General features: G+C 34.4%; 1 protein-coding gene across 3 annotated transcripts in view; it reads left to right on the forward strand.

The window, feature by feature from the left end:
- DNAH7 (dynein axonemal heavy chain 7) overlaps positions 1-13,023 on the forward strand; it is a 108,552-nt gene that overhangs the window by 71,189 nt on the left and 24,340 nt on the right. For all 3 annotated transcript variants that reach the window (XR_009744020.1, XM_061457043.1, XM_061457034.1), the window contains exons 44-48: positions 199-379; positions 1,610-1,795; positions 2,855-3,018; positions 8,970-9,124; positions 10,036-10,226. Coding sequence is in view for 2 of the 3 variants with exons in the window: in XM_061457043.1 (XP_061313027.1) it covers positions 199-379; positions 1,610-1,795; positions 2,855-3,018; positions 8,970-9,124; positions 10,036-10,226 (877 nt within the window). In the remaining variant the exon portion in view is untranslated. The remainder of the gene's footprint in view (positions 1-198; positions 380-1,609; positions 1,796-2,854; positions 3,019-8,969; positions 9,125-10,035; positions 10,227-13,023) is intronic.

The following is a 13,023-nucleotide window of genomic DNA, read 5'->3' on the forward strand; positions in this document are numbered from 1 at the left end:
TTCATTTGCTCATCAATCAACACCCCCAAGTCCTTCTCTGCAGGGCTGCTCTGAATTTCTTCTCTGTCCAACCTGTAGCTGTGCCTGGGATTGCTCCAACCCAGGTGCAGGACCTTGCACCATGTTAATTTTTAAAATAGCAACCCTGGAGTGAGAGTGTAGCTTTTTGTTGTTTAATTTATTCTTTGACTTTTTTAGAGTGGCAAAAAATGTTGCACCCAAAAAGCTGAAGTTGAATCAAGCTGAAGGAGAACTGAAGATTGCTATGGATAGCCTAAGGCAGAAACAAGCAGACCTGAAGGAGGTTCAAGATAAATTGGCTGTACTCCAGGATACGTTGGAATCCAAGAAACAGGAGAAGGCGGACTTGGAAAATCAGGTATATGATGGATATACAGTAAAATTCTTTAAAATTTGCTTCTTTGTCAAATGATTCTTCCTTTTAACTGCCAATATGTCATAATTTCAGATAACTATCTTTTTATTTTGGTGTAATGGTCCTGAACTTATAAATGGGCAAAGCATTGGGAATAAATGCTTTAAAGTAATAGGAAATGTAGATGCTATGAATTTACCAACTGATACCCCTCTCCTACACTCTCACTTATATCTGCTTTTGATAATTTTTCGATGATTGCACTAAGAATTTGATTCATCTATTAACTTGCAAGTGAGTACATTTAAAGTTTTGAAAGTTTATTTATGCCTTTTCTACTAATGCAATTTTGAGAATGTTTTTGGTAAACTCTGCTCCTGACTGGTAAGAACTGTCACATGTGCAGAAATAGGCAATATTTAGAAGAGATTTTAAAGATTGCTGTGCATCATCTTGAGCTATTTTACAAAAATAGTTTTGGAATTTGAAGTGGAATCTTAATTCTTGTCTGTAGTTAAAGTCAGTTCTTTGTGTGTTTCTCCTGCATGCTGATATGGTTTGGAAGTAGAAGGGAGGGATAAACTGCACAAGCATTTTGTTACTGTGGTGTAAATTGCCTGCTATGGTTACCAAAAGAAAGACAGAATTGTAACAGCAGGGAGAGTTGACAATTTTCCTCCTATCCTGTGGCTGAAATGTGTCTTTACTTAATCGTAAAGAATTCTAACACAGCTGAATTAAATTCCTGTTAGGTTATAAACATGCCTGGAAAGATGGCTTAATTAAAAACCAACAACAGAAATGCAGAATATGTATTCATAAGGATGGGGTATGTTTAGGGGTTTTTGATTGGTTGGTTCTTTTGCAGAAACATACCTACTTTCATGAGACAGTGATGTCTTTGGAGGTGTTTTTGTTTCTTTTATGACATACATACAGATAATTTCCTTGACTACGAATATCTTCCATATTGCATACAGAGCTATTTTGAATTGTATGATTTATACTGGTCTTCCTCTTTTATTTGGATGAAAATGTAACTGAATAGTTTTTATTGTACTGGTACTGAGATTGTTTTTGTTCTTTAAAATTTTTATTATAATACGAAAGTGCTTTCTATTTGACGAAATTACTTAAGAAAACATTGTACAGGAAAATAATCCTTGAATGCTTCTAATATTTGTAAAATGTCTTTAAAGTCATCATGTAATCAGCCATTTTTTTCATTCTGAGGTTGACTTATGCAGCAAAAAACTACAGCGAGCAGAACAATTGATTAGTGGCCTTGGGGGCGAGACAGTTCGTTGGCATGACACTGCTTTGGACCTGGGACAGAAGTACACCAATTTGACTGGAGATATACTTATTTCATCAGGAATTGTAGCTTACCTAGGAGCCTTTACATCCAGCTACAGAAAAGTAATACGTACAGGGATTTTGTCCCTGTGTTTTGTAATAATTAAATTTAATTAATTTTTCTTCTATTACAAAGTTTATATTTTTTATTTATGTTTTAATAGAATTCATAAGTGGAACCAAAACTATTGTAGTATTTTGAGCTTTGTTTTATGATTCTCAGGGGAAATTCTTCCTTTGTTCTCCTTATTCTGGTGTAAGGCATGGAGTTCTTTGGTTGCTTTTTCTTCTCTGAAGCAATTGCTGGTAACTTTATATCTGATGATAGCTCTGGTTACTCTCATTCAATGGCTAAATTCTCTTCAACTTGAAAGAAAACAGAATTAGGTTCTATTTCAACACCATCAAAATTAAACAAGTTCTGAAAGTGGTCTAATTCTGTGCAAAACCAGACAAAAGATAAAATAGCTCAGTAATGTAGCAGACTTGTGCCTGTAACTCTTAGTGAATTCTGAATACAAAATTTTGACATGGAAGCTGATTTTAGCTATAACAAATGTTGGATGTCGAGATTACCCTGACTTTGAAGGTTTTTGAACTCCAAACCTGAACACCAAAACCTGCCACTGAATTCAGCCATATAAATTAATCTCCATTTCTTTTGAAAATCAGGATAGTCCAGGATATAAAAAATTGCTAAAAATGAAGAGAGAAAAGAAATCAATGTGCCTCATTTTAACATAGAATTTGGATGTAATCCTTATTTCAGATTTTCCTTCAATGTATTTCCTTCGTTCATTTTTTCTTAGAAAATTTTGTAATGTTCTTTCAAACAAATATGAATAAAGTATATTATTACTTATACTGAAATGGTAAATGAAATCATACCAAGGCTTTGATCAAATAAACTTGTATTTCATACATAAAAGTCACATACAAAGGCATTTTTAAAAGACATTTTTAGACATTTTATGCAGAAAGATGAGTTTCCATCTGAAGATCTAATGATCTTGCATGTAGCATATGTTATGGGAAAAGGGTTGAAAACTACATTTTTCTAATGGTTTGAAAAATCTGCAAATAGGCAGAACTTCAGTTATTATTTGTTTTCTTTTTATCTAGATGCAAACTAAAGAGTGGGTATTGCTGTGTAAAACAAGAAACATTCCTTGTTCTGATGATTTTTCCTTAACAAATACCCTGGGAGAACCAGTAAAGATCAGAGCTTGGAATATTGCTGGACTACCTTATGACACGTTTTCTATCGATAATGGCATCATTATCTCGTAAGTAAACACATTAAAAAAGGGAAAAATATTCATTAAGTAGCGTCTCGCAACATGCTTTTCTGCTTTTATAGACAGTTTTCTACTGTACATCCAGTTTAACAATCAGAGTTATAAAACTACTGTAATGCTCAAATTTATAAAAAACACTAATAATACTTTTTAACATTATAAGGTATTTTTTTTAAATCTGAATTCACTCCCCTCCTTTTTAACCCCTACGGATTGATATAATGATACCTCCCCCCCCTCCCTTTTTATTACAAACATGCTGCACACTGGATTCAGTTTAAGACATCCTAAAGTGCTCCAGGAGTAAAATTTTGACTACTATTCTTGTAGTGTAATCAGTAGATACAGAAGTAATTCTCCTTAAAAAAGCACTTTATTTTTAAAGAAATGTGCTACCACCAGTTGCTGCCAAGAGGCGTCTCTGCAGAGGTACTGAACATTATTCTGCTCATCTTCCTATGAGAGTCACACACTTTTCCCTAAGATGGCACTGGAAGTATAGACGATGTCTTGATTAGCTCTGTATGAACAGTTTTCTGGTTTATGTTGCCAACTGGTAGGAGATTAACATCCAGGCTTGTCACATATTTAGTATATAAAGCCCTGACATTTTGGAAGTGTTGGTTTGTACACTGGGAACTTTATTTTGCTAGGGCACAGTAACAAAACAGTGAAAAAAGGCCCATGTGTATCTTTTACTGAAGGCAGTAAAGGAGGTGCAGAAAGCTAGAATGGAGAGACTTTCTAGTCTTTCTTACAGACGATGATCCTAACCATGTGGTCTGGCCAGTTTCTTCCTCTGTCTCTTGCCTTTTATTCTGTGTACTCCTAAGCTGCCTCAGAAAGAAAAGGTGTGAGATTGATCTTTCCTGCAGTAACTTCTGATTTCACAAACGTGGGCTTTCACATCCTGTTGGGAAGCTGAGGGTTAGATACTGTTCTTCCTCATCCACGTCATAGTTTTAGATATTTGACAAAAGGTGAAGAGGTGTATCTGCACTGACAATTTGGCATCTGTTTTCTTTAGGGCCTTATTTCCCTACCAGTACTTCATACAGACTAGTAATTCCTAGGATCCCTTCTGGAGCAGAACAACCCAGCATATTCCTAGACAACAGCTAAGAGAGCTTTGGGTTTTGGGTTAGTGTAGGGACCTCTTTAGCAGGAATTATGAATGGGGCACCACAAAGTCTTCTTTGCACCCATTCCAGTCCCCAAAGAACTTTAAAAAATAAGTGAACTCGGAAACTTGATTACATCTTCGGAGCACTGCAATTTGCTAAATACTATTTATGGTTGCAACTGCATGGCAGTTGCAATTGCAGCTTCCTATTGTAATGTAGTTAGAATTACAATAGGCTTATCAAAAGTTGAAGAAAGTTCTGATAAGGAAACAAGGATTTATTTTTCATTTGAAATCCCCTATTTGTTTCTGAATTTTCCTTTTTGAATTTATCTTCAGCTGCATCCAAATAAAATCCTTCAAATTTATGTAACAATACATTGTTTGATCTAAAGCATTTTTAAAATTCTGCATCTTTAAAGATATTCTCATTCTTCTTTGTAAGGTGGAACAAATTCTGAAATTGCAATAATACTGATGGAAAGAAAATACAGATCCCAAGAACTCTAAATCTTAATATTATTGCCTTTCACTTTTAAGATGATTCTACATTCTTACGTGGTGTTCCAATACATGCACATCTGTCTCACGTTAGTCACTAGAAATATGTTTGTCTGGACAGAGTTCATCTGGTATATACCAACATCACAATCAGTGCAAACATCAGTGATTTCTTTGACAATGTGTAGCTCACTAGTGATTAGCTTTAGATTAATGAGTCTACTGATGACTGAAGTATATATGGCACTGACACTTTTGTTAAATACAGAGCAGGTGCTTGCAACAGACTAAGCTTTGTGACCTTGCATAAGCAGTTATGATTTTCATTTGGACTTTGTGTTTGTGAAACAAAAAAACCTCTCAGTCCTGCCCAGTCTGCTTGCTAATGCCTTGGTACTGACTTTGAGTTTTCAGGTTTTTTCTTAGTACAGCTGAAGCTGAACTGACTGTGAAACAACACTGTTTTAACTGCTTTTCTGTTTATGATTGCTACCCATTTATGTCATGTCTGTTGGTTCTCTTTTTTGGATGATGAATAAGTAATTCTTACAATTCTTTTCCATAGCCAGGTTAATTGTTGTCACGCCTATGGTAACAGGTAGCTAATATTTATGCATCTTTTATACAGTGTGCTACTGCAGAAACTTACTAATATCTTTTATTTTTACTATGATTTATATGAAAATTCTTAGACTGAAAATTCTACAGATTGAGGAGTCTAATGTGACTGGTGAATGAATATTTCTTTTACTGTAGAGTGAATGTTAGGTTTTCACACATAACTGAAATTGAATATTATAGAGTTAACCTGTGGAAGCATAGACGCATGGATAGTATTTCAGCTTTGGCAACGGGATATGTGGCAAAGGGCAAAATGAAACAGGACAAAATAATGCACTATCTAAAGAATCTTAATGTATTTTTGTTTGACTTCAAAATTGGCATTGATTGTACTTCTGGAAGCAAAACTACTCATTGAAGTTAGAGGATATACACTGGGATTATGACTGTATATGTTACTTTTTTAGGCAATTACCCTTTTAATAATGCAATCACTCAGGCTAAACAGTTGACAAATGTTAATGGATTCAACACTTCTACAGTACATCCTAACACTTCACTTTTTATAAAGCTTTGATCAAAATTCTCTTCAAACTAATGGAGAGATGGTTAGCATTTTAAAAGTAAATAATGATAGCCTTTAATTTTGAAATCTGAGATAGATTCTACTTCAAATTGATGATACACATTATGCCTGTAGTTATGAGTTTATGGCTAGATTAATTTTATATAAAGACCCCAGGAACCATATAAAATGCAAGTGAAGCTTTTTATAACAGATTTGTCAAAAGACAGAATGGGAGAGCTATTCAGGGATAATTTACAAACACACAGAGTGACTTCTTATGCATTCCCATCAATGAAGAGGATTTTATCATTAATTTTATCATTATGTGTTTGGCTGTTATTAGAGAATTACTTTTTAGTTATTCAGTCTTAAGTATTTTATGTCTATTACACAATAAGTCTGAACTGGGATATGCTGAAAACAATACGTGAAGTAGTTAGGGAAAGAGGCACATTCTGTAGGTTTTGGCTGAGGTTTTCTCAAATTTAAAATAAAAGCAAGCAAAATCATTACAAGCAAATGACATAAATTGTGCCTGGTTTAGAATAATGCCTAACATGTAAGTTCACTATGTTCAGTTTACAGTTTGCAATTGCTATATCACCTTGTATCATTTTATTCTTAAAATCACCTGGCCATATATCCCTTGGGTCTCCCTTCAGGTTCTCATAAGCAACTGAACTATCTAGCAGTTTGGGAGCTCAGTAGTACACTTGGGATCCATTGGTGAACACTTACCTGCTGTGAGTTTGTCTTCTAATACTGCTGATGCTACTTCCTCATCTGACAGATGTTCGGATTTCAAATTCTCTGTTTACTTCTCTAGACCTACTGTGGTACCAAATTTTCCCTTATCTGTGTTTACCAAATTATTCAAAATACTTGTAACTTTACAAAGCCCACATTTTAACTTTCTTAATGTCTGCTTAGATACCACGCTGTCCTGGTGGATTACTAATGCATTTCCTGAATCTCTCAATGTGTTTTACTTGTGAAAACTTCTTCCCTTATAGGTAGGCTGGGCATGGTTCCTTTTAGATGACCCATTTTGCTAAATCATTCTGTTAGGGGGAAGAAAGCCATCCCCCTTCAGCTGGTGAAGGGTCACTGCCAAGTCCAGTTTGTGATCCATATCACAGAAGGAACCTCTGTATAGCATACCATGTATAATCTCAGGCTAGTGCCACACATGGTAGATTTCTCTTCCAAAACTTTTGCTCCTAAACTTCTGCTAACCTATCTTGCTTCCACAATGTCCATTTTCAATCCAAAGAACCTCAAGCTGCTTCTGCTCTCTAGCTCCGTATATGTATATATACACATACATATACACAGTCACATTCATTTGTGCACATTTTACTGTGCAGGGATTCTGCAAGCAGCATCAGTCACAATTTCTGAGTAGTACTTTTTCACTAATACACATGCATGATAATTAGGACTAACACAACTAAGCTAAACATCCATTTGCTCACAACTACATCAAGAACACTTTCTATGTTAGCCAGAAGGTTGATATCAAGGTGAGGAAATGTTTGCCTCTGTTGCATCTTGGCAAAGGATTGGTCGTTGATCTTGCTGAGCTGCCAAATCTGACATCAGTTGCCAAAAAAATAAAAACCAGTTTCTGCTTTCTTCTTCTTTGCAAAGTTCCAAACCTTCTTGTGAGTTGCTAAGCAACCAACTTCCCTTTCAGCTTTGTTTTCACCTTTTCTATCTTGCATAGTTTTGTTTATCTGGTCTCTCACAGCTTAAAATGAAAAATTCAGTAATGATAATCTAGTCAACACAGCTGTGCCCCACAGAAGTGTGCCTGAGTTACAGCTGAACCCTCAGAAAAAGGGTTACGTGCATGTTATTGTGTACTGTAGTATTACACATGTATAAATAGGCCTTACAACTATGCTTGGTCCTTAATAAGTTTATGAAATAGCGATTGTAATAGAGAACATCAAGGATTTTTCTTAAACTGTGCTTTACCTTTTTTAAAATTGCTCTCTTAAAGAGGATCAAGGTGTATAATGTGTTACACAGTTTTGCCTGCCAGCAACTTTGAAACTTACAATAAGCCTGCAAGAACTTAGATTGCATTGAACTAAACTTGTCTGAGCATTGTCTTTTAGAAGTTTCACTGTATCTACAACTACTTCCTCTGTACCTTTTTCTAATTCAAGACTTATCACTTTCTTTTGACAATTTATGGAAACCTTTCATGAAACATCACTCTTTCGAAGAACAAGGTATAAATAAAGATCAGACAAATCCCGAGATTGTGTTTTACTTTTCATACATTTCATCTTAGAATTTTTAAGGAAACTAAGAATATGGAGCAGACATGTTTACATGACAAGTTTTATTTGTGAATCAAAATTTTTCAAGAGAGAGAAGTTAATTTTTTAAAAATATATTAAATAATTTGCCATTTTCACTCTGTGTAAGGTAACTTGTAATAATGGTAGAGGCTGTAGAAGTCTGAAAGATTTCTTTTTAAGCTAAATTTGGAAAAAAAAGCTATTACCATTTTTTACCTTCCAGTAGTATACTATATTGTATTCTGCCTGCTTAGATGGTTTCTAATTTAGGTGGTTATTGTTGTAATTGGCCATTAAAATGTTTCACTAGTTTTAGATATCTTGGTAATGTAACTACATGTAGTAGAGAGCCATAAAAATATCTGTGAAGTAGTTACTAAAAGTCTGACAAGAACAAAACATAGAAGTCCCTTGTGTCTGTATCTGTTTAAAAGTTAGGGATTAAAAGGTCTTTGAATCTGCTTACACATTTTCCTTTACACTACCTCTAAAACGGTTCTTTAGTGGAAATTTCCATTCATTTTCACTGGAAAAATGCTCACTTATGTATATGACTGTATTAAAACTATTCAGAATTTCAAAACTAAGTGTGCTATTTTTATTTTGAAAATGTTATAAATTTAAATGTGATTAAACTTTCTAGGAAGCAAGAAGTCTTATTCTAAGTACTTTTTTTGAAAGAGTAAAATTGTGGGGTTTTTGGAACAAAGAACTTTAATCTGTCTCCCCTTAAATTTCTTAAGGATTATAACTGGGTATTTCATAGTGACATACTTTTGTTTTAATGACAAAAAGGAATAAATACCTTATGAAGTACTTTAAGGTACTGAAAAACTTATATTTCAATTTTGAACGTTTTTATTTTTCCCTTCAGTAATGCAAGAAGATGGCCTCTGATGATAGATCCTCAGGGTCAAGCAAATAAATGGATAAAGAACATGGAAAAAAACAATAATTTGCATATAATCAAACTCAGCGACTCTGAATTTGTTACAACCCTGGAAAACTGCATTCAGTTTGGCAGTCCTGGTAAGTTGATTAATGGAAGTGTAAATTCCAGAAGAACCTGGAGGGGGCACAATTAGCTAAGAAATGAAACTCCGATGAGTATCGAATGGTCTCATAATTAAGGAAAGAGAATATTTTTTTTCTCATTTTGAGTCAAATTAGTACTAAAGTAATTACAGTCCTCACCTCAGGTTATAAGATACTTCTTATCACAATATAATAGTTTAATTTGTATCTTTTAATTGCCTTATGAGATTTGTAATTTCTTTGTTTTCATGTTACAGTAATTTTATTTCTAAAGAGTAACATTAATTTTATTTGTCTCTTCAAGACTATAAATACTGGATTGCTAAACTGTGATCATTAATGATTCTTGTATTCTCTGTAGTACCTTTGTTGCAATTAGTCTTATTACCCTCAAATAGAAATAAATTAATGAAAGAAACACATAGTTACAACTCCAGCAATTTTTCAGTGGCTGACTAGAATACAAGTGAAGAAATTGTTTATTCTCTATTCCTTCTTTCTTGATTTTGACAGCCTCATATTTTTACAGTGAAAATCGAAGCATAAGTAGTAACCCCAAAATATTTCTGTGGCATGTGGCATTTAGTCTGTTGTTATTTCCTTTTTTAAGAACGACAGACCTAAAATGCTGTTCTAAGCCATTGGCAGCAGTAATAGTGATAGCATTTTAGTTCCTTTTTTTTTTTTTTTTTGCAAGTTGATATTAGAAAAAGAAATTAAATTTCTGTAATTCATTTTTCAGTCACCTGAATATTGCAAGAAACTTAACCTTATCTCTAGAGATCGATTGATATTTTTATTGTTTGCACACTATAAATACATATTATACATTCGTATTGTAAAGAACAGTCAATCGATAATATAAATGCCAAGAATGTTCTACTAATTCTTGTGTTATTCTGAAGTGCTACTGGAGAATGTCGGGGAAGAACTTGATCCTATCCTAGAGCCGCTTTTGCTCAAACAGACATTTAAGCAGTCAGGGAGTATATGCATGTGCCTTGGAGATGCCATTATCGAGTACGCTCCTGAATTCCGCTTTTATATTACAACTAAGCTGAGAAATCCACATTATCTTCCTGAAACATCTGTTAAGGTGAGAATTTTGTAAATGAATGTGCTACTCTGTTTTAATTTTAAAATGATTCCTTGGCTAAAGCCAGGGAAGGTTTTTTGGCAATTTTTTTCCCCCCCTTCCCTGCCAACATTGCCTTTTTTTTTTTTTACACTGCTTGAAGACTAGTGTCACCTTAGAAGTGTTGACATTTCTCATATCTAATACTTCACCTTGCAATGCTGTCATTCTTTCATACTGTCAGTTCTTTAATTGAGTAATTTTATCACTGTTCCCAGTCTGTATCTCCTGATGCTATTTAGTCATCTTTTATTATAAATATATTTTCAAGGGTTTAATAGAATAGTCGGCTTGCATTCAAACTCAGCATTAGGCCTGCATATTTGTGGTTTTTATCTGTAGTATGGTTAGGGACAGGAATCTGAGGAATTCCTGGCATTGTGCCTTATTTTTATCAGATAGAAAATGTATTTACAGATTTATATAACTCCAGGTACTCTTATTTTTCTATCTTAGGACAAAAAAAGGTGGTTTCCTGCTTTGAAAAATTGGTGTTTTAGTCTTTTTGAAGTTGCTTGGGAGATGTATTCCCCCTTTATTATTATTTTTGAAGAACTGTTTATAGAAAAGTATTGCAAATTTACAGTTTGGTTGAACATAGACTATACTGAAACCCAAATCCTTGAAAACAAACTTTTTAAACTATTATGACATTCAGTAAGCTGTTTTGACAATGAAGAAGTACTGATGCAGAAAAAAAAATGTACATATGTGTTTTAAAGCTATATGAATCTTCTCTAGTTGGGTTCCATGCAGCATGCAGTCAGACATCAGCTGTTAATTGCTCTAATAAGGAGCAGTTCCTTCATGCCATGGTTCAGTACACTCTCAGCTACACCACACACTGCTGAGCTATCTGACTTAAGGTGGCTGACATACAGGGATCAGAAGGCAGAAAAGTAGTATCTCAATATCTTGGTCTGAAACCAATTTCAGCATCCACTGGTGAATTTGCCATGAGGTTTATTCAGGAGCTAGCTAATGAAATGAGTCCATGGAAAAGGTTATTGATACGGCTTTCATATCTCACAGAAAAAGACTACTGAATTCTAATGTGACTTACATAGTGAAGCCTGCAAAGAGACATAGCTCATGGATTTACAAGTACCTGCACATATATGTATTTGTAGTTATTAGCCATTTGGAGTAGCTTTTTCCTGCTTCTAGAACTATTAATTAAATGCAGTAAAAACCACTAAAAAAAAGTTAGATAATTTTCAGGACTGCTGAGGGAAAGGTGACTTATTCACACCCATATGAAATACCAGCCTGTCCTTCAGGGACCAAGGAGAAACGTGGAATGTATACAGCAGTTTGTGCTTAGACCTCAGAGGTTCTGATGGCTGAGCCAGCCAACCTTTTAGAGCGTGGCAGCTCTGATTAAAAGATAGCTCATAACATTGTAGCTAACCTTTTAATTTGAAAAAGAGAAATTGGGCTTACAGAAGACTCTTGGAAGTTTTGAAGCAGGTCCCTCTTGTACTTCCCATTACTAAAATTGTTAAATTAGGTGTGGAAGAAATAGGCCATGCTGTTTGTGAAGATCTTACTGATTCTTAATGTCATATAGACCTGAACCTCCTCACAAAATTCCTGTGTAAGAACAGTGTGATGTGCTCCTAAATTGTTTTTTTTTCAGTTGAGGCTGTAACAAAAAACTATTAGTGATGTATTTTAAGAAATACATCACATTTAAGAAATAGTACCTTCCTAACTTTACAAACAAAACTCATGAAACAAGACTCAATATTTGGACAACTTTCAGGTATTAGTGGCAGAAGCAGATCAAGACAAGTTAACTAACTTCACAGGTATCCCATATTGTAACTGATCATTATGTTGAAGATGAATGTTTTTTGTAAATATAAGTCAATGGTATCTGTACCCCCCAAAAAAAGCCTAGAGAATCTGTAGTTACTATTACCTAGTCAATGAATTAAAACCAATACTGTAATCAATCTTGATGATTTTCTTGGTTTTGGACTACATGCATCAAACTGTTTTCTACCCTTCTGCTGGCAATGTATTCCATCCCTTTCTCATGTAAAATGCTGTCTGTTTTTGCCACTTCTTCAGCAAGATTATGTGGGTTTTTCTGGATCCATTATAAATATGTCATAGCATGGGAATTCTTTTAACAATAACTATTTTTCCCAGTCACTTATTTTCTCATGAAAAAAAGAAAACATGTTGCTATCCTAATTCTAGGGTACAAATATCCCTGTAATAACACCACCACAAATTGTATGTGAACAAGGCCAATAGAGAGAAAACATGTGGCAGAGACAATAATAGTTTGAATTACAACCCCAGCATGTATGTTACCACTTACTTTATGAAAACAGCAAAAATTTCATGGGGGAAATGTTTCTAAACACCAGCAAATGTGATCTACCTGGTCTTTATATTTTTGCAATATACTGTGCCAGCATCCCATTTGCACTGGGATGTTCAGATGGAACAATTTTGGAAAACAAATGATGATCACATTTACTTACAAAATCTGTACATTAAATTGAATCTTCCATTCATAGAAATGTTTTGCTTCTTTCCCTGTGAAGGCTGTTTGATATAGACAGGCATGAAATGGGCAGATCCTTCTTGAACTGATATTCAAATATTCAGTGTAATTTTGAGGAACAGAATGAAATTCTGTAAATTTTTGTCACATCGCTTTTGTAGTTAACTTTCTGGGTTGGTCCTGAAGTTAGCTTTCTAACATAATCTTAAGCCCTCAGCTGCAATTCATTTACTCTCA

Source organism: Pezoporus flaviventris, unplaced genomic scaffold (assembly GCF_033815535.1).
Source record: "Pezoporus flaviventris isolate CSIRO_AGI_PZ_B2104156 unplaced genomic scaffold, CSIRO_AGI_Pfla_v1 ptg000001l, whole genome shotgun sequence".
Classification (NCBI taxonomy): domain Eukaryota; kingdom Metazoa; phylum Chordata; class Aves; order Psittaciformes; family Psittacidae; genus Pezoporus; species Pezoporus flaviventris.